The sequence below is a fragment of the Staurois parvus genome, unplaced genomic scaffold, assembly GCF_062004578.1.
Source record: "Staurois parvus isolate SC_StPar_1 unplaced genomic scaffold, SC_StPar_1.0 ptg000429l, whole genome shotgun sequence".
NCBI lineage: Eukaryota > Metazoa > Chordata > Amphibia > Anura > Ranidae > Staurois > Staurois parvus.
In genome coordinates this window covers 2,354,187-2,374,758 of record NW_028318225.1, presented here as the reverse complement: position 1 = coordinate 2,374,758, position 20,572 = coordinate 2,354,187, and the positions used below count along the sequence as shown (strand labels likewise).

Here is a 20,572-nt window from a genome sequence, read left to right as displayed (position 1 = left end):
ATTGTAAACCCTCACACAACCCATTCAGTTTAAAATAAAAGTGAAAGGCATAGTATATGTGTATAGATATTATAAATACCTTTTTTTTTTTTTCTAGTAAGTGATCACATTCTCCTCTCCCATGTCTTATGCAGCTGAGAATTGAAAGAAACAGCAGCACATTGAACTTCCCAGTGAAAAGCTGTGCGGGAAAGGCGGAGGGGGGTGTTGGAGCAGAGGGACTGGCAGGGACACCAGGGATTTCACACAAAGGAATCAATACAAAGAACAGGATACTTTTTTTTTTTTTTTTGTGTATATATATATACATACATACACACACACACACACACACGTACACGGTGCAGCAGGGACATATCAGGAATTTGAAATGTTAAGTTTACATATTCTTTGTTCTTGTAAATTGTATATTCAATTGTATTAGGAAACCTTTTTTGTGTTAGGACTCCCAAGTGTGCATACTATACAGTATATTTTTAAAATTAAAGATTAAACATCTACACTTATACCACTATTTATCTAATGTGCAGCTCTTTATTAATTGGAAATCCATTGGATTAGCAAGGTGGCCAGCCAAATTAAATTTTCAGGTGGTGATGTCAGCCTGCATATTTTTCTCAGTACATACGAGTATTTGCTTAACTCCAAATGCATTATATAGTCTCTACATGTTATCAGAATAATCTGTACGAGATGAATACCACTTGAACAAAAGGTTCATTAGAATTTTATTTTAAAAATAGAATCTTACATTGTAAATGTTAATGTAAAAAAAACTACAATTTCATGAAACTTAAATATGGTATACATTCTGAGAAAAGATACATTTTTTTTTGACATGCATCTTAAATCCTACATATAAGATTTAAAAGGGTGAGCTTAGCAAGTCTACAAGAGTTACAACATAAACCTTGGGGTACCCTCCAGCTGCCGACCCAAAGCAGCTAAAAGCCTGAACATCCATCTTCAGACCAAGATCTATGCATAATCAGAAAATAGTTCTCTGAGAAAATCTTCAACAAAGTTAAAGAATCCAGCAGCAGCAATTTTACAATGAAACACTTTAGTTCAAAACTGTCAAGGTGCAGGTTGTAATCATGGATAAAGTGTGCCGTTTCATTCCTTGTGAATAGGACATAATGCCAGCCCTTAGCATGAGCTGATCAGTGCTTTAGACCACAGAACATTGCCCTGATACAGGTAAATGGGTACAGTACAATTGGGGGGGGAAAAAAAAAAAAGCAACCCAGCAAAGATAAGATGTTGACAGCACAATCTTAACACAGCAAATTGAAAGGATGAAAATTGCATTTTGTTTCTGCATATTACACATATACAAACCATAGCAGCATCTTTGGGTTAAGGTTTCCATTAAGACATTCACAACAGTTTCTGATAACGCTTAAAACCATGTGATTGGTGAGTAGAATAAAATGCAAACATTCACATTTAATAAAGACATATTACAACCTGACATTGCAAATTTGTATAAAGTACAATTGTACCAACGGAGGAGGAGCATTAAACACAAAAAATAGACTTCACACTGAGTTATCGGATTCTGCTTCCACAGAAGTGTTTTAGAAAACTGCTTGTGTGCAACATGTGGCCCTTCCATTGTGCACGATGCTTTGCTACTTGCTTTCTAAAAACGTTAGATTAGCTACATGGTGCTCCAAAGACTTCACTCCAAAAGCTTCTACTGATTTCCCTTCTAGACCATCTTCATTAGCAATATTCTGGAGCCGGTTTTCTCTCCATGTTGGAGTGGGTCGATATCCTCCATTGCCTGCTTTACACTGAAAAATTAAATCTGGTTAATTGGAAAAATGTATTTGTATTTATGATGGGGTAGAATGTCTTTGCTTCTTTCCAGATTTTATAAATAAAACAATGTTACATAAAATTTCATTTTAAAGTAGAACTATAGTCAAAACTTTTTTTTTCATTTTAGAGAAAGTAAGAGGGTTATAACATCTGTCAATTTATTTTTGTCATCTGTGTCCCATTGGTGAGAAAATTAATGGAATTTCAGGACTCCAGGTCACCAGAACTAGTGTCCCCATTGAAACATTTCCCTTCAGTTACATTTCTGGGGACAACCCAAAATCTGGGGTTTCTTTTACTTTCGATGAGAATTGTAAATGGGACAAAGAGTGAATCTCCTTAATGGGGCACAGACAGCAATAAAGACCTAACAGGTGTTCTAATCCATCTCCACTCTGTCCATAAAAAACTTTTCCCTTTAGTTACACTTTAACTGATCGGTCTTTTCCAATTCTAACCATCTAGTACCACTAACCAGTCACTGTTTCAGGAATAAGGGCCCCTTGATATAAACATTTTAAAACAAATTCTTTCACCCACATTTCTGAAAATTAAACAACTTGTTAGGACTTTCACACACAGGTATTTATTTCAAAATAAAACAGACAGGATCTGTGTAATGCTTCTGCCTTGTAATGGTTAAACTAATACTAATATTCTACCTACACAATTCTGCTCCTTTTTTAAAAAACTTTTTCTCCATTTTATGTTAGAAGCATAGTAAGTTTCATAGGAATCCAATACATCCAGATCTGGGTTCTTGTCCCAACAAGTGCTCCTAGCCCCGTTTGAAAGACAGTGTTGGGAGCAGCTCACACATATTCAAACAACATAGTGGAAATGTACAGGTAAAGTTGGCAGCACTTTTGCTGATATCTCTAAACCTTTTCTTTATAATTTGTTAAGTTGTGTGACCATCTGGAGACTGGACAAGCTACAAATTTCAGTTTTGCAGCTTACTGTCAGTATCAATGATGCCATGGGTCAGGCAGTAACAGGAATGATAAACCATGTTTGGAGAGACACAGGTATCTGTCAAGTTTCTGCCTGTGTCAGCTGCTGAACACTCTAGGACAGGGGTATTGCATGAAAATTTTACTGCACGGCCCTCAGTGAATTTTTACTTCATCAGAGGTCCAAATCTCATGTAGGCAGGCACCTGCGGTGCCAAACCACATGTTGCTACAGTACAATTTTGAAAAAAAAAGTCTAGGACTGTGTTTCTCGCGGGTAGTGCAGCCCACTAAAATGAATGGGCTGGCCTACCCATGGTGTGTGCGCCAAATGCACATGTACAGATCTGAGCCTGTTATTACATCAGTGTCCTCAATCCCCACTGCACATCACAGTCCCCTCCTCGTTCACAGCAGGGTCCCCTCTTGATGAGGGTCCTCAGCTGCCCCTTTACATCACCCCCTCCACCCATTTCACAGTAGGGTTCTCATACTTCTTTGACATCCACACCCCCCCCCCCCAACAGTACTCTCCCCTTCATTGCAGAGTACTCTTCCAGTTTTTACACCATTTCCCCACATTCCTGTCCTCAGAACCCCCCCCCCACACGTTACTGTCCACAGCCCCCCCATGTTACTGTCCACAGCCCCCCCCCCATGTTACTGTCCACAGCCGCCCCCATGTTACTGTCCACAGCCTCTCCCCCCCCAGGTGACTGTCCTTAGCCAGCCCACATTAAAGTGGGGGGCTGAGAACTGTAATGTGCTCAGCATCCACACACCACATTCCTTAGCCCCCCACTTTAATGCTCTTAGCCCCCCACATTTCACGCCACAGCTTCTCCACCTTAAGTTTAATGTCCTCAGTCCCCCCACATTACTGCTCTCAGCCCCTCCCCCACTTAATGTCCTCAGCTCCCCACCAACATTACTGTTCTAAGCCCCCTCACATTCAGTCCTCTGCTCCTTTTCACATCAGCCCCCCTTCATAATAATGTCTTTATCCCCTTTAAATTTGCCCCCCACTATCCTACCTTACACAGTGATTGATTGCTAGGACTGCCCTTCATCCTAGCAATCACTTGCTTGTTAACCTTAAGCAGCTCCCGCTCTCCATTGAGAACTGTCCTACCTCCTGCTGTCAGCTCTGTGGGGATGACCGCGAGACAGCTGGAGCAAGAAAAGACTCCAAAATGGCAGGACCGCATGGGTCCGGATAGGACAGCAATCCGGTCCGCCATTTAGTAATGGCCACTCTAGGAAGTGTCTAAATTTACTTTGAACTGGAAACACTGAAAAATTAAAATGGGCAGTATTCTGTATAGGTATTTTCATCTCTATTGGTAAAAGGCTTAAAGTCTAGTGACAGGGTATGTTAGAAATGCACCTTGCAAATGCCCATGACTTACCCCCGGTTTCCTTTAAGCTCTAGCTATCAGTATAAACAATTGTTTTTGTTCTAATTATATACATATGTAAATGCGTGTGTTTATGTGCAGAAAAAGCAGCATTCAAAAGCAAAATGGAAAAAAAAAATGCAGGAGAGAGATTCTAAAAATATGGCTACAAGAGCATATTAGAATGGCCTTAAACTCACATTATCTTGTTGATAGTCATAAGAAGGGCTGAAATATTTTACTGACAGTTCATCAATCCCAGCATGACTAACTCTTAAAACCTAGGCATATGGTATATTGTCCCATGGTCTCTGCTGAAAAGGACCAGCCAATTTGAACTTTCCTCCTCAAATCGACACAAGTGGAAACCTAAAGCATTACTTTCAGAAGGCAAGCCAAGTTTTCCAGTTCTGTTATATACTCTGTGTACTTTACAGTTCAGGTTTATTGATAAAACAGGAAAGTGCAGATATCAGAAATGAATGGATAGGTAGAAAATTATCTGGCAAGTAAACAGCTCTGATATGATATATTTACTGTTATGATCAATACCCTGTCAGAAATCCTGAAATTTTGGCATTGATATTGAAAATATGACTGATCATGCCAAAAAACTGTCTTATTAAACCCCTTGGTGCCAACTGTGCGAAAATATGCAGCCCCACTGGACTGTGCTTTTTTCTATGGGGCTGCATATCTGTCTTTGTACCATATGGCACACTCCCAGCACAGAGACCAGGGTCTCACTGAGAGTCCCGGGTCCCATAGTAACAATCAGTCACCTGATCGCTGTGATAGCCTCTGACTGGCAATCACAATGATCAGTCACCGTGATGCCCATTCCTGTGTTTTCTTTCTATCCTTGCAGAGAAAAAAAAAAACAAAAAAAAGTTATAAAAAATATTAAATTAAAATAGAAAAAAAACAAAAACCTAGATCAAGGTTTGAGCTAGGTCAGTGTCAGCGTTACCGTTTGGGTCAAGGTCAGTTTTTTTGTGCAAATTTTTTAAATAGTATCAATGTATTTTAGGTAGGATATAATAATAATAAAAAAAAACCTATTGTTTTTGGGCTGTACTACGGGTACAAAAACAATGGTATCGCTGCGATTGTCAGGAGCAGAATTTATTTTGGGATGTTCTTTAGTGGTAGGTTATGGTAGTAGCAAGAAATATACAGCTAAATGGAAAAAAAAAAGTTAAACCATTTTGGGCCAGTTTTCCTTTTGAAAGAAAAAAAAAAAAAATCAGGAGATATCCATTACTATTTACCATCAAAATGAAAGCCCAATTTCTCCTGAAGAAAAAACTATGTACATCCAGGTGGATTATACTATGTAGTTGTCATATGTACAGCTTTACTATCACATGTCAAAGTTGCAAAATTGTGCTTTTATTAAGATTTGCTTTACCCTTAGGTAGGAAGGGGTTAAGGATAGTGATCATATGAAGCTATTTATGATCACAATTGTTTGGCTCCTTTTTAAATCATAACAGAAATCGCCCAAAATGGCTCTGGTCAAAAGTTTACATACCCTGGAATGTATGACCTCAGTACAAACACACTACTGGAGAAAATGTCAATCAAAAGGTTAATTTCCCTCATTTGTGGGCTTTTTTTAAATTGCAACTAGTGTCTACTGTATGTATAAGTAATCAGTAAGGTTTTTTTAGCTCTCACATAGATGCACAGGCTAAATACTGATTCATGGGGAGCAGAAAATATCTGCAGGGTAATGCAACTTTATAAAGATGGAAAAGGATATAAAAAGATATCCAAAGCCTTGAATATGCCAGTCAGTACTGTTCAATCACTCATTAAGTGGTATCAAGAGATCCCTATGTTTTTTTACCAAGCCAAGGTCAGGTAGACCAAGAAAGACTGCAGCCACAACTGCCAGAAGAATTGTTTGGGATACAAAGAAAAACCCACAGGTAACCTCAGGAGAAATACAGGCTGCTCTGGAAACAGATAGCTTCCATGCCACGCCGCATTGAGGCAGTAATTGCTGCAAAAGGGGCCCAAACCAAGTACTGAGTACATATGCATGCTTGTACTTTTCAGAGGTCCGATATTGTTCTATGTACAATCCTTGTTTTATTGATTGCATGTAATATTCTAATTTTCTGAGATTGTGGATTTGGGGTTTTCATGAGCTGTAAGCCATAATCATCACACTTATGACAAATCACGGCTTGAACTATCTTGCTTTGCATGTAATGAGTCTATCTGATATATTAGTTTCACCTTTTAAGTTGCATTACTGAAATAAATGAACTTTTGCACGATATTCTAATTTTTCGAGTTTCACCTGTAGTGACAAGAATACCATCCCCACTGTAAAAGCATGGGGGTGGCTTACTAATGTTTTGGGGGTGTGTGAGCTCCAAAGGCATGATGAATCTTGTGGAAATTAATGGTAAGAAGAATGCAACATGTTATCAGAAAACAATAGCAGTCAATTCGCATTCTTCTGCACGAAAGCTGTGCATGGGACGCTCTTGGACTCGCCAGTACAACAATGACCCTAAGGCCAAGTTGACCCTCTGGTGGCTACAGCAGAAAAATATGAATGTTCTGAAGTGGCAATCACAATCTCCTGACCTTAATATCAATGAGCCACTCTGGGGAGATAGCAAACGTGTGGATCATACAAGACGACCAAAGACTCTGCCCATTCTTCTTGTCAAAATGCCTCCAGGTCATGCAGCTATACCACCTGCAAGAATTCGGGGCCTGAAAGAAAACTGATGCAAAAGGCTGCACACTGTCATTGATGCTAAAGAGGGCAATACACAGTATTAAAAACTAAGGGTATGCAGAATTTTGAACAGGGGCCATTTCATTTGTTTACTTGTTGCCATGTTTTGTTTTAGGATTGTGCCATTCTGGTGAGACCTCCAATTGAATATGAGTAGCATAAGTAGTAAAAGAAATGTGTTTTGCCTAATCACTCATGTTTTCTTGAAAAATGTTACATACTGTAGAATATAAATTCTTCAAGGGTATGCAAACTTTTGAGCACAGCTGTTTACAGTCTTGCCAAACAGAAGAGCTAGCCTGCAGCAGAGATTTTTCTCTACTGCAGTTAATGCTGAAATCTGGGTTGAACTTAAAGTGACACCAAAGCTACGGGTTTTTTTTTCTCTAAATAACAAACATGTCTATACTTACCTGCTCTGCGCAGTGATTTTGCATAGAGTAGCCCCGATCCTCTTATTTTTGGGTCCCTGCTGGCGCTCCTGGATCCTCCCCCTCAAGCAGTGCCCCCAGGGAAAAGCACTTTCTCAGGGGGCACCACTGCTTGCTCATCCCTGACCCTCTGCTCTATGTGTCCATAAGACACAGATCCACTGGCTAGGCCCCACACCTCCTGCGCTCTCCTCATTGGCTTACTGGTTGTGATTTACAGCAGTAGGAGCCAATGGGCCTGCATAGCAAGATGTTCCAATGTTTTCTGAAAACGTTTCATTTTTTGGTGTCTCCCATGGAATCTGGGGGTGAATCTGACTGTATGGTGGGGGTCCTCAGCAGATCTATTAGTATTGGGTTTACCACAGAGGTATGACGTGTATTCTTCATCTACCAATTTGTCGGGATACCCTTTTTCAGCAAATCTGTTCTTAAGGGTGACACTGAGTTGTTTGAAATAACTGCACCAAACTGACAGATTACAAAGGCGACAGAATTTACTTTTTGGAATATTGTTTATTCAGGTGGGGTAATGACAACTCTGATAATGAAGATAGAAGTTTCCTGAGGTGGGTTTGGTGTAGTTTTTGGTAATGATCTGACCATTGTTGTGACTAAGTTCTAGGACATGTCTGCTGGTCTGTGACAGTATCCTCCTTTTTCCCCACTCATGGCCCTGCCCATCATCCGCCCCTTGCTATACATAAGGCTCGTTCACCCCCTGCTCCTCCCTGCCTGATGAAAGAGCGCGCCTGGAGTCCTCTCATGCTCAGAAATGCGTCACACTTCGATGACATCAGACGCCACACGTGCGGATTCTGGACATCTTGGAGACTCTGCCAGGCTTCACCATCTATGCTGCATATGCACAGCACCATCTCCTGGCAGACACCTTGGAGATTTCACTAGGCTTACCATCCATGCTGCACAAGCACAGCACCACCTGCTGGCGGACTCAATCTATCTCCTCTCTGGATCAGTCACACAACATTTGGCTATAGACGTCTCACTCCCTTACCCATGAACCTGTTTTTAAATGCGAAGATGTGAGTTACTACTTATCTTTCTATTAAATACCTTCACAGTACACACTTCGAGGCACTGTGTTTCTTTGTTTCTCTTCTGCAGAGTTATGCTTCGCTCCTACGCAGCTTGCCCTTTGTGCCTTACTGGATTACCCCTGCCCATATGGAACTGATCATACATGGGCCACACCATGTGCCTGTTATCCCTTTTGTATTGACCCACATTTCAGCTATCCCTGCCTTCACTGGCATACAGTGAGCATCCAACACTCAATTATACTGTTCTTCAAGCTGCAACTTGATTGATACCTACCTAAGGGATTGCAGTTTGTGAAAGGGGATCTCGCATTGGTGTTGGACTTGTTTGCATCAGATGCATTCAAAGTGACACCCCCCCCCCCCCCCCCCCGTGGTACCGCTCGCTGAAAACAGCTTTACTTGTGGCAATTATATCAACCAGAAGAGTGTTCATATTGACAGCTCTGGGGTTTACAGAACCCTCTCTTACTTTCATCCCAAATAGGGTGGTACTCATACTGATGCTTGAGATCTTGCCCAAGTGGCCTTCAGAGTCCTTATCACTTAAAAAGTTGTTCTTCCTATGTCCCTCTTGTGGAGTACCCAAAAAGTTAGCCCATCAGATGTGGGCTAAACTTTAAAAATGTTACATCAATGCGAAATCTAGCATCAAGAAGTCGGAGCACTTGTTTGTCATTCCAGGTGGAGTGTGTAATAATTTCAGGGCTTCCAACAAGATTATTGCCTCTTGGTTGATGAAGCTCATCTCCTTGGCCTACAAGGGTTGGCTGTGCCAGGGGGATCACATCACTGTCCACCCAAAAGGCTTCAACTGTGAGCGGCAGCAGGCTTAGTGACATTGTCATTTCATCATACTGAACTGCCACCCAGTGAGTTGCTGACAGAGCACAAGCCTGCACACTTGTTACAAGCACTTTTTGAAGCACTATGTATTTTGTAATTACCTAGCTGTTCGGGGACCTAATATTTTTTCACATATTGCCAGAAAGCAAAAAAGGGTAGTGTATGGTCAAATGCTACTGTAGATAACAATTCCACTTGTCAGTTCCAAGTTTCAAACAGCTAACATTCCTTATATAGAAAGTGCTCATTTTGAAATAGTTAAAGGTCATTGCGCTTTAAAAGAATTGAACCTGTGAAATCAATTAATGCTAAACTAAACATTATACTTACTTGTCTATGCTATGGTCTTGCACAAAGCAGCTCACGATCGTCCTCTTCTGGGGTCCTTTTCGACATGCTATGGGGGCAGATGTGCAGGTTCAAACCCAAGCTGGGCGTGCATCTATAGACACACACAGTACAGCGCGGCTCATGCCCCACTCCCTCCTCACAGGATTTGAGCAAAAGCAGCAGGAGCCAACTGCTCCTGCTGTTGCCGAAAAGTCTCTTGTGAGAAGTGAGAGAAGAGCTTCTGCAAAGGGGCACAGCGTTCCAGCAAGATCAAGCACAGGTAAGTGTCTAAGGGGGGAAGCAACTTTTGAAAGGTTTTTTTTTTCACCTTAATTCAGAGAATGCATGGTTTAATTTAAGGTAAACAAACTTTTGCCTTTTTTAACCACTTTAAAAAAAAAAAACAGCGTTTACTTCACTGCTTTCTGTTACCCCTAACTGGTACCAAGTACAGTCCTAAAATTACAGGTAGCAGTATTTGCTCCCTACATTTTGAAAGTTTAGGGCAGTTTATCACTTGTTGTGTCACTAACAGAAATGTAAAACTGAAAATGCAAGAAACAATTCAGATGTATATAGTCAGAAAGGCACCTCACCTTCCGTAGCAATTTACAGCAGATTGGAAGAACTTGGGATAATATCATCATGATTGCTTTAGATTTCTGAATACATGTGTCAACCTGTAAATATATAAAACATAACACAATGTCACAATGTTGCTTTACAAATCAGTATGACATTTTCTGAGACCGTAGATTTAATTCTATTTCTACAAAACTTTTTTCTTGTATCTTTTAATGCTGCAGGCATCTGGGTAGCTCTATCTTTAGGGCACTAAGCCACTACCACTTACGCAGAATTGGTATAAAAAATCCTAAACAGGGAGATATATATATATATATATATATATATGTATATTAGGTTAAGTACCTTGGAGAAGGTGGCAGTTTTACCCTGCACTGGAGTCCTTGCAGTTGTCTGAAGCTGCTGGCTTAGTGGAACAAGCTTCTCAATTTCCAGGAGGAGTAAAGGTTTGTCATCATCTTCAAGCTTGGATTAAAAAACAGCAAAGATAAAAAGAAAAAAAAAAATCAAAAAACTGTCTGAGAAAGGTTTGCACAAATTAACACCCACTAAGGGATACATACACAAACAATTAAAAGGGATTACTGTACTGAAAATTTACAAAGGGGCCGCCTTGCATCTTTAAAAGTAAACCTTTATAAGCCAAACACATTTGTTCCAGCTGCATTTTTACACAACAACACAAGGGACAGATCAGCTCTGGATCAGCGCTCTCAGCCAATGGCCAAGATCCAATGGCTGAGAGCGCTGACTGGAGTGTTCTGGTGGGGGGGGGGGGGGTTTCCCCTGTCAGAACACAATAGCACAGCAGGGGAGATCCCTGTTCTGACATCAGATAGATAGTACAGCGACTCTTCCTGAATGGTCAGTTTTTTTCCCGTTCAGCCCGCTAGGTTTCAAGGAAAAAAAAAAAAAACACTAGTAGTGTTTACTAGGCTTAAGGCTACCCTGATCTGTCCTGTGGTCCTTCAGGCACACTTTATCTGTATTAATTAGCGCCTTTATTTGAACTTGTCCATTCAAAGAAAAGGTACACATTTGCCAATTAGAGAAAAATAATTACCTGGTTTGAAAATGTATGAAGAATGGATGAAAACTTTATACCGGCTGCCGCAAACACCTAAGGGGGAAGATAAAGTAATTGCTGATGTGAGGAAATATGTAGATATATATACATACATATACACAAAAAAAATCGCACAGTACTTTAGCCACATGTGAAAAATATACCATAAAGTGAGGATGTTCTCAAAAATAATGAAGTGAATTCCAATCCATAAATTGCATAAACAGAAAAAAACAAATCCATATTTGGGGTGTCTACTCCTGTGAGGAGGGAGTGGGGGCATGGCTTACTGGTTCTATGTCTGTGTGTCTATGACCAGGTTCTGATCCCTGTCATACTTCTCTGTGCAATGGTTTTGCGTACATTGCTAGATCGAAATTGAGCTCAGGTAAGTATCTGCATTCTCAGGACAGAGAGGCGGCAGTGAGTCATTGGCTTCTGCTGCTTCAATCAGATCCTGTATGCAGAGATCAGGGGTGGGGCTGTGTGTCTATGGATGCTCACTGCCTGACTTGGAATGTGCCCGCACGCAGGATTGGGGCTACTCTCTGTGCAATTCCATTGCACAAAGTAAGTATTTCATGTTTGTTACTTTGAGAAAAAAAAAAAAAACCTTTATAAACGGCTTTAAACATTTTGTAAGCATATGCTTCATTGTATGATCAAACAATTATACCAAACAAGTGCCAAAAACTTATAAGCAATTAACCTGTAATACAATCATTAAATCACACTCAGCTGTGTAGGAAAAATGCAACAGGGCATGCTCTACAGTACTAACAGGCTGAGGCTGTTCAATGTAAAAACATTTTTAAACGCAACATAAAAGCTTGAGCACAGCAATACCAGCAGGATGGTCTTACTGCATCAACAATGTATCTCACAAGCAGAAATGCTGTACAAGCCCTTGTGCAAAAGCACAAAAAAATAGGCAATGGCGACGGAAAAAACTTCTCCTCCAGCTCAGACTTGGTAGAAGTCGGTTGGGTGAGACCCTGGCACGCCTATGTACAATCAAAAGAGGTCTCGATGGAAGACTTGTGGCTTTAAAAAATACAAACCTTCAACATGGAAACAAGGCCAAGAAACTCACCTATGCACACACAACACAGGAACTTGTGTGCAGAAAATTGGCAGCGGGCACTCTATACTGGGCAGTCCACAGTTGTTTAGTTGTAACAGAAAGCAGTTTGATTGCTGAGAGGTTTACAAGGATGAGCGGCTGAGGGCAACAATGAAGCATGGCAGAGGATCCTTGCAGGTTTGGGCAGCATTTCTGCACATGGAGTTGGGGGATTTGTGCAAATTGCCCCCTTAATGCTGAAGAATACAGGCACATTAGGCAATACTACTAGGGAGGTATCTGGATCAATAATTAGGGTCACTGGTGTGCTGCAGAATAAATTTGGAACTAATCAAATACAAAGAACTATTTTCATCTTAAAAAACAAGCCCTGGTAGAGAAGGGATAACCCACACAAAGCCCTGATCTCAACATCATTCTGTCTGAGTCTGTCTGGGAATACAGAGACAAACAGCAACTGAGATAATTTAAATCCACAGCAGAAATAAGACCATAGTTTTATATGTTTGGAACACCCTACTTCCAGAGTTCCTTCAAAAACTGTGTGCAAGTGTACTAAATAATTTATGTTGTTTTAATACTTTTGCTGCCAGGCTTTTTTTTTTTTTTTAACTCTTTGGTCACATGCTAAAATGCACACTTTTGGCCTGAAAAATACTTACAACCCCTAATATATATTTTCTGAAAGCAGAGAACCTGTACAACAGGAGTATTTTGCACTCAATTTGTGCAACTGTTTATGCTTTTAGTAAAAGAAAAAATACAATAACCAGCTGTGGGGTGTCACACAAACCTAATTAAAGAATACAAGGTGTATGTAGTACGCACTATAATGCGTCACTGCCACTTTCCTCCTCGCATTTTCTGGCAATTCCTGGCTATCAAAATAATAAATACAGCAGCTTTTACATCTGCTGCTGTCAAGGATCCTTCTAACACAATTTGTATATCTCTATACAGTAAATACTATTCAGACACCAGATAAAGTAATATTGTTGTCCTAAAATAAACAGGATTTTTGTACTCGGAATCCTGTATCCCTCAATTAGTTTGAAAAAAAGGATTGTTATGCTACACAAAGACATTTGGGTTATACTGCCCTACAGGAAGATCTGGACATACAGAGATCAAGCTGATAAAACCTCTCCCTGATATAAACTGTCCCACATCTGACATGCCTCCAAACAAAGCAGTTCCAAGAGCAAGACCATAAACCACAGAGTGATTCGACCTGTGTTTCTCAATTACCTCAAAGAAAAGGATTTTATGTTCATTCAAGGAATAATGTTCATTGAATAATACAGGAAAATGTAGGACATTCAAAAAGCAGTCCAACAGACGGGCAACACAGCAAGCAAAATGCTTAACAAGCCCAGCTATAAACTGACTGGGGGCTGCCTGCAGCTAAAAGAGCAGCCTGAAGGACTTTGTGCCAAAGCCAGCATCAGAAGAGGCCTGAACATCCAACTGGTAAAACGTACAGAAAATGTGAACAGAGAATCAGGTTTGCAGCTTTATCTAGAAAACAGATGATTGATGCCTAAAAGCCCAAGAAGCACTCACAGATCTATCAGTGTGTCTTGACAGGAAAGAGTGGAATGCGAACCTTAAGATCATAATCTTGTGGATATTTACAATTCTATAACTCAAACTACGTATAAACAATGAAGGAAAATCTTTCTGATGTACTTGAGCTGGACAAAAGTGACAGAAGCATAATATCCTGGTTAATGTGACAGAACGAACCCATTTTGGGAAGAAAGTAGGCTTTAGGCCTTAACAGCTGCCAGTTCAGACACACACCTTGCAGAGGTGATAGCAACAAGGAAAACAACCTTACAAGTGTGGAATATCCCTAATAATTTCAAAGTATGTTTTTTTGAAAGTGCCAAAAGGAACAAATTCAAATTCACAGAGCAGGAGTATCATGACAGAAACCCTATACAAAGGCCACAAAAGAAGGAGAGATCTAACACTTAATAGTACTGTTGATCCAGGCCTGATTGTAAACGGTCAGGATTTGTTTGAAAGACTATTATCTGGAATGAAAGTTGTTTTCTTCACATTAGGTGAAGTATGCCTTCCATGCAGATGGCAGATCTTGAGGGAAATGGGACTTTCTGGCTTTTACCATTGTAGGTATCACCAAGTCATTGGGCCCCTGTTCATCAAGACATGAACTTTAAAAGCCATGCTGGTAAAGCCAGTGACAGTGAAGCAGGCTGGTAAATAGGTCCTTGGGAGAGAAGACCAGGTTGTGTCCACACAATATTTGACAGGTGACTGATCAGGATGGAATACTACATTTGTGAAAAGGAATTCACAGGAAGCGGCTACATTATGAACAGAATGTGATACTCAGAAAAATTTCCAAAAATTATGCTTTATTACATATAAATATTTGACATATGGGCAATCGCCCTAGTTTACCATCACCTCAGTATGAGACAATACACACAGACCTAAAACCATATAAAATAACACCAAGACCGGTCTGGATAGATGTGCTGCAAAGACAATGACCACTGAAGTCTAAAGTCTTTGTAGTACTGGCACATAGGTTAACACTTCCCAAAGGAGGTGTACACAAAAATTATACCATAGGTATATAGTGTCACATGTAATATAAAGACATGTGTCAAAACCATATAGGTTCTATCCCATAGAGGGGAATTCCCAAAAATTATACCAAAGGTATGAAATATCACATGTATACAATGCAGCGAGCACAGTGTGCGTCAAAAGAGAGGCATAACCATAAGCCTATGTTAGGCAGCAAACAGGATATCACAAATGAAATGCAGTACAGTCCCATGCCGGCACATGTGGTTGGGGCCCATTCATCTGTAATATAAGTGACTGATTCTTAGGACTTTTAGATATAAATAACGCCCCAGTTGTTGCCTGGATGGAGAAACAGATGCAAGTAGCAGAACACTAAATTCATTCTGTCCTCCACTTCGGGAGGACAGAATGAATTTATTAGTGAGTTGCTGGACTTTGCGTTACGACATAACTTTTTCCAATTTAATAATACCTTTTATCAACAGATCAGAGGTACCAGTATGGGAGCACCGTGGGCTCCGGCCTATGCATGTTTGCATCTAGGTTTCTGGGAGGAGCAGGTTGTCTTCAGATCAACAAGGTTCCTTGTTAATGTCCAGATTTGGTTAAGATATATAGACTATGTGTTCCTTGTATGGAGAGGAACATCAGAGGAATTAAAACTTTTTATGGAGGAGTTAAATCAAAATCCCTTTAACATTGGACTCACGTATGTTTTTGATGAAAGGTGTATTTCCTTCCTGGACTTGGAAATTAGACTTGAGAACGGAAGACTCCTCACAAAAACATATAGGAAACCTACTGCTGCCAATACTCTACTAGAGGCCGGAAGCTATCACCCACGTTCACTGATTTCAGGAATTCCAGTGGGACAATTTCTGAGATGTCGGAGAAATTGTTCGAATATTCATGACTTTAGGATGGAAGCACAGGATCTTTATAGAAGATTTAGGGAACGGGGATACTCTCACTCTCAAATCAGAAAAGCTCGGAGACGGGCATATCAAACTGACCGTAAGGATTTATTATCTCCTAAAAAGGAGGAGAAGGTCAAATTAAGTGAGCAACCTGTTAGAATGATAACTCAATTTGGAGCCCAATGGCAAGCTGTAAAACAAATATTAGAAAAACATTGGAAGATTTTAACTCAATGTCCCAAATTGAATAAAATTGTAGGTGAGCGCCCCCAAATGGTAGCAAGAAGAGCACCAAATCTTGGTGACCTCCTTATTCATTCTGACTATCAACCGTTAAAACAGACAACATGGTTAGAATCACGTACTAAAGGGATGTTTAAATGTGGAAAATGCCAAATCTGTAAATATGTGGATCGTACAGACTCTTTTTTTGACTCAAGGAATAGCACTCATTATAAAATTCAAAGCCTTATAAATTGTTCTACAGTGAGAGTATTATACATTTGGACTTGTCCCTGTAAAAAGATGTATATTGGTAAGACCAAAAGACAACTTAAGGTACGAATAGGTGAACATTTCAGAGATATTAGATCTAATGACCCTGAAAGTAATCTTGCCCAACACTATGCTAAATATCATGGAGGTAAATTGGATGGTACAAAAGTGAAAGGTTTCTATGCATTGCATTTCCCTCAAAGGAGAGATGACTTTGATAGAGAACTGCTAAAAAAGGAGAAATATTGGATATATAAACTTGATACATTGTACCCAAAGGGGTTAAATGTGGAATGTGATCTCCAAGTATTTTTGGATAAATAGATCTGTATGGATATATGTTCTTATATTGCCATATGTTGGTCAATCTGTGGTAATTCCTCACTCCTGTCAATGGCTGGTTAATGCGTTAATTGAATTATTGAGGACAATATGTTAACTAAATAATTAAGGTAAACCTTCTTTGGGGAGATATCTAATAACCTGATGGTACACATTGAAATATAGGGCTAGAAGTGTAGAAGGGACTAATCTTTGAACTATTTTCCTCTCCTTTGAGAATAAATGTACACTTATAAGTGGTTAATTTGAAATTTAGGAACCCTGGGCAAAATAACCTATAGAGGGATTTATTTATTAAATAACATCGCCATCTTGTGGTGGTTTTGCGGTAATTTTTACTGTGTCCTTGTGTATTTTTGACCTAATAAATAGGTTTGGAGATCCTTTCAATAACACTGCCATCTCCTGGTGAAAGTGTGGTAATTTTCAATTGAATATAATTTTTGCTTTTTACTTTTGTGTGCATTGCTGTAATTGTCAAATCTTTCCTCCCTTTGATATTTCCAGTCGCCTGTCTTTTTAATTTAACTATGACCAGCGGTTGTGCTAAGTATTTAGCCCCTTTTCTTCCATTGGGGATAACTGCAATGTAATTTTTTGCATATGTGGGTGGGTCTTAATCCACTATAAATAGAAGGTTGAAATGCAGGAATCCCATTGGTCCTGACGAAGCTGAGTGAGATACGCCCATCGGCGAAACGCGTTGACGTCATACGTCAGATACGTCACTTCCGGTCATGCGCACTAGGTGGAACGCACGCTGACCTACAAGGAGGTAGCCATCTTCACATGCCATGAGGCATACTTAGGCGGCACAGGCGCCATGGAGAGGTCGGAACCCGCGGTATGTCGGCTGATGTTAGCGGTGGTTCCTTGGTTCCATACAGCAGTACCTTTTGAAGGGCAGTACTTATGAAGGATATCCTTTTCGTTCTTACTACCCATTGCACAGGTGGTGAGTGGACTGTTACAGGACATTAGATTAAAGGTCCCTTGTGACCTATTTGGCATAAACGTCTATTATCGAGTGAAAGCTCTTACAGTGACTTCCCTCATATTGTTTGTCTTACTACAGGATGGGGACATTATGGTGCTTTATATAGGAAACAAGGCATGCCACATATATTTCAACGGGCGGAGGAGCCGCTGGGCCTTATCTTGTTTTCAACAAAAAGTGGTGTGTAGTCCACATGCTGTGGTGAAGAAATCACTTGAAGCAGTGTTCTGCTACTTGCATCTGTTTCTCCATCCAGGCAACAACTGGGGCGTTATTTATATCTAAAAGTCCTAAGAATCAGTCACTTATATTACAGATGAATGGGCCCCAACCACATGTGCCGGCATGGGACTGTACTGCATTTCATTTGTGATATCCTTTTTGCTGCCTAACATAGGCTTATGGTTATGCCTCTCTTTTGACGCACACTGTGCTCGCTGCATTGTATACATGTGATATTTCATACCTTTGGTATAATTTTTGGGAATTCCCCTCTATGGGATAGAACCTATATGGTTTTGACACATGTCTTTATATTTATTACATGTGACACTATATACCTATGGTATAATTTTTGTGTACACCTCCTTTGGGAAGTGTTAACCTATGTGCCAGTGCTACAAAGACTTTAGACTTCAGTGGTCATTGTCTTTGCAGCACATCTATCCAGACCGGTCTTGGTGTTATTTTATATGGTTTTAGGTCTGTGTGTATTGTCTCATACTGAGGTGATGGTAAACCAGGGCGATTGCCCATATGTCAAATATTTATATGTAATAAAGCATAATTTTTGGAAATTTTTCTGAGTATCACATTCTGTTCATAATGTAGCCGCTTCCTGTGAATTCCTTTTCACAAACCCTTCTTTTTTGTATGCCTCTTTGGGCTACTGAATGGAAGCCATATATTGGGTGATACAGTAATTTATTTTGTAACCTCCAAAAAAACGATCTTTAGTCAATGGAATACTACATTTGCCTAGACCAGTGTAGAACGATCAGCATCACTGTAATGCCCTTCATCTTGATCCTGCACAGCAGAGGAAGGAAGCAGTTTCAGGGGAGGAAAGGTCAGGAATATCAGGTTGTACCAATTCCATGGAGCTGTCAGAGCATCCACTGCTTTCTCCAGAGAATCCAAGTATATGCAAATAAACCTATCCAAAATAATAAATAAACCTGTCCAGCTTGGTCATGAATCTGGGAGCCAGGAGGTCCACATCCAACATCCCTCACCTGTGACACAGGTCCTGGAACACTTCTGGGTGTAGGGACTAATCCCACATTTACATGCCTGCTGATTTAGTGTGACCACCAGATATCTATATCTGTGATGTAAAAGACTAGAACATGAATTTCTGCACAGGACAGAATATGTTCTACTTCTCTTACCATGGCAAAACTTCAGTTTCCTCCCCAGTGATCAATGTATACCACTGCCGTGGCATTGCCTGAATGGATCCTGATTTAGAGATCCTCCAGTCAAGATGTTGCAGAATGCTGATCAGGAGTTGAGATTCCTCCAATGTCAAACGTCCTATGCATTGCCAGAGTGTCCATGACTACTAGCCTATTAGGATGAATCCAGATCTGGATTCCTGTGCAAGCAAGGCTAGAGATGATCTGGTCTTTGGTGTAAGGCAAATCAGGTTGTCCAGAGACTGAATTAATTTGTCCTACGATAACAGGATGTTGAGTTGCTGGGGTCTGAGTGGGATATACCTAACACTAGCCCCATGATTCACATGCAAAAGCAAAGATATATACATCATATTGCCAAAAGTATTAGGATGCCTACCTTTACATGCACATGGAAATTAATGGCATCCCAGTCTTAGTCCATAGGGTTCAATATTGAGTTGGCCCACCCTTTGCCGCTATAATAGCTTCAGCTCTTCTGGGAAGGCTGTCCACAAGGTTTAGGAGTTTGTCTATGGGAATATTTTACCATTCTTCCAGAAGCGCATTTGTAAGGTCAGGCACTGATGTCAGACGAGAAGGCCTGGCTCGCAGTCTCAGCTCTAATTCATCCCAAAGTTGTTTTATCGGGTGAGGACTCTGTGCAGGCCAGTCAAGTTACTCCAGCCCAAACTCGCTCATCCAATGTCTTTATGGACCTTGCTTTGTGCACTGGTGCGCAGTCATGTTGGAACAGGAAGGGGCCATCCCCACACTGTTCCTAGAAAGTTGGAAGCATGAAATTGTCCAAAATGTCTTGGTATACTGATGCCTTACGAGTTCCCTTCACTGGAACTAAGGGGCCAAGCCTAACCCCGGAAAAACAACCCCACATTATGATCCCACCATCCCATCTGCACCCACCGCTTTGCATTGCACTTGGTGATGTAAGGCTTGGATGCAGCTGCTTGGCCATGGAAACCCATTCCATGAAGCTCTCTACACACTGTTCTTGTGCTAATCTGAAGGCCACATGAAATTTGAAGGACTTTAGCTATTGACTCTGCAGACAGTTAGTGACTTCTGCGCACTGTGTGCTTCAGCATGTGCTGACCCCGCTCTGTCATTTTACATGGCCTACCACTTCGTGGCTGAGTTGCTGTTGTTCCCAGTTGCTTCCACTTTGTTATAATACCACTAACAGTTGACTGTGGAATATTTAGTAGCAAGGAAATTTCACAGATGGACTTATTGCACAGGTGGCAACCTATCACGGTATCACGCTTGAATTCACCGAGCTCTTGAGAGAGACCCATTCTTTCACAAATGTTTGTAGAAGCAGTCTGCATACATAGGTGCAGCCCCCCTCCCCCGAACCACATGCCCTGGACAAGGGGTGGTGCTTTTGGGCAGGGTGGGGACATCACCCTAGTGACCATGCCTCATGTGACATCATTGTCCCTGGGTGGCCCCGCCCCTTACCTATTCAAGAGCTGTCAAACCACTGGAGCAGGCAGA

The 20,572-nt window shown here is 40.7% G+C and overlaps 1 protein-coding gene across 2 annotated transcripts in view; it reads right to left on the bottom strand.

Annotated features, from left to right (window-relative positions):
- Nucleotides 1-711: 711 nt before the first annotated feature.
- CTNNAL1 (catenin alpha like 1) overlaps nt 712-20,572 on the bottom strand; it is a 337,361-nt gene continuing 317,500 nt past the window's right edge. The window contains exons 16-19 of one of the 2 annotated variants that reach the window (XM_089687544.1): nt 11,255-11,311; nt 10,537-10,656; nt 10,203-10,286; nt 712-1,799 (exon numbers count right to left, since the gene is read on the bottom strand). In XM_089687544.1, the coding sequence (XP_089543670.1) occupies nt 1,635-1,799; nt 10,203-10,286; nt 10,537-10,656; nt 11,255-11,311 (426 nt within the window). In that variant the 3' untranslated portion in view covers nt 712-1,634. Of the gene's footprint in view, nt 1,814-10,202; nt 10,287-10,536; nt 10,657-11,254; nt 11,312-20,572 lie in introns of both variants that reach the window. The other variant, XM_089687545.1, reaches the window with a different exon arrangement.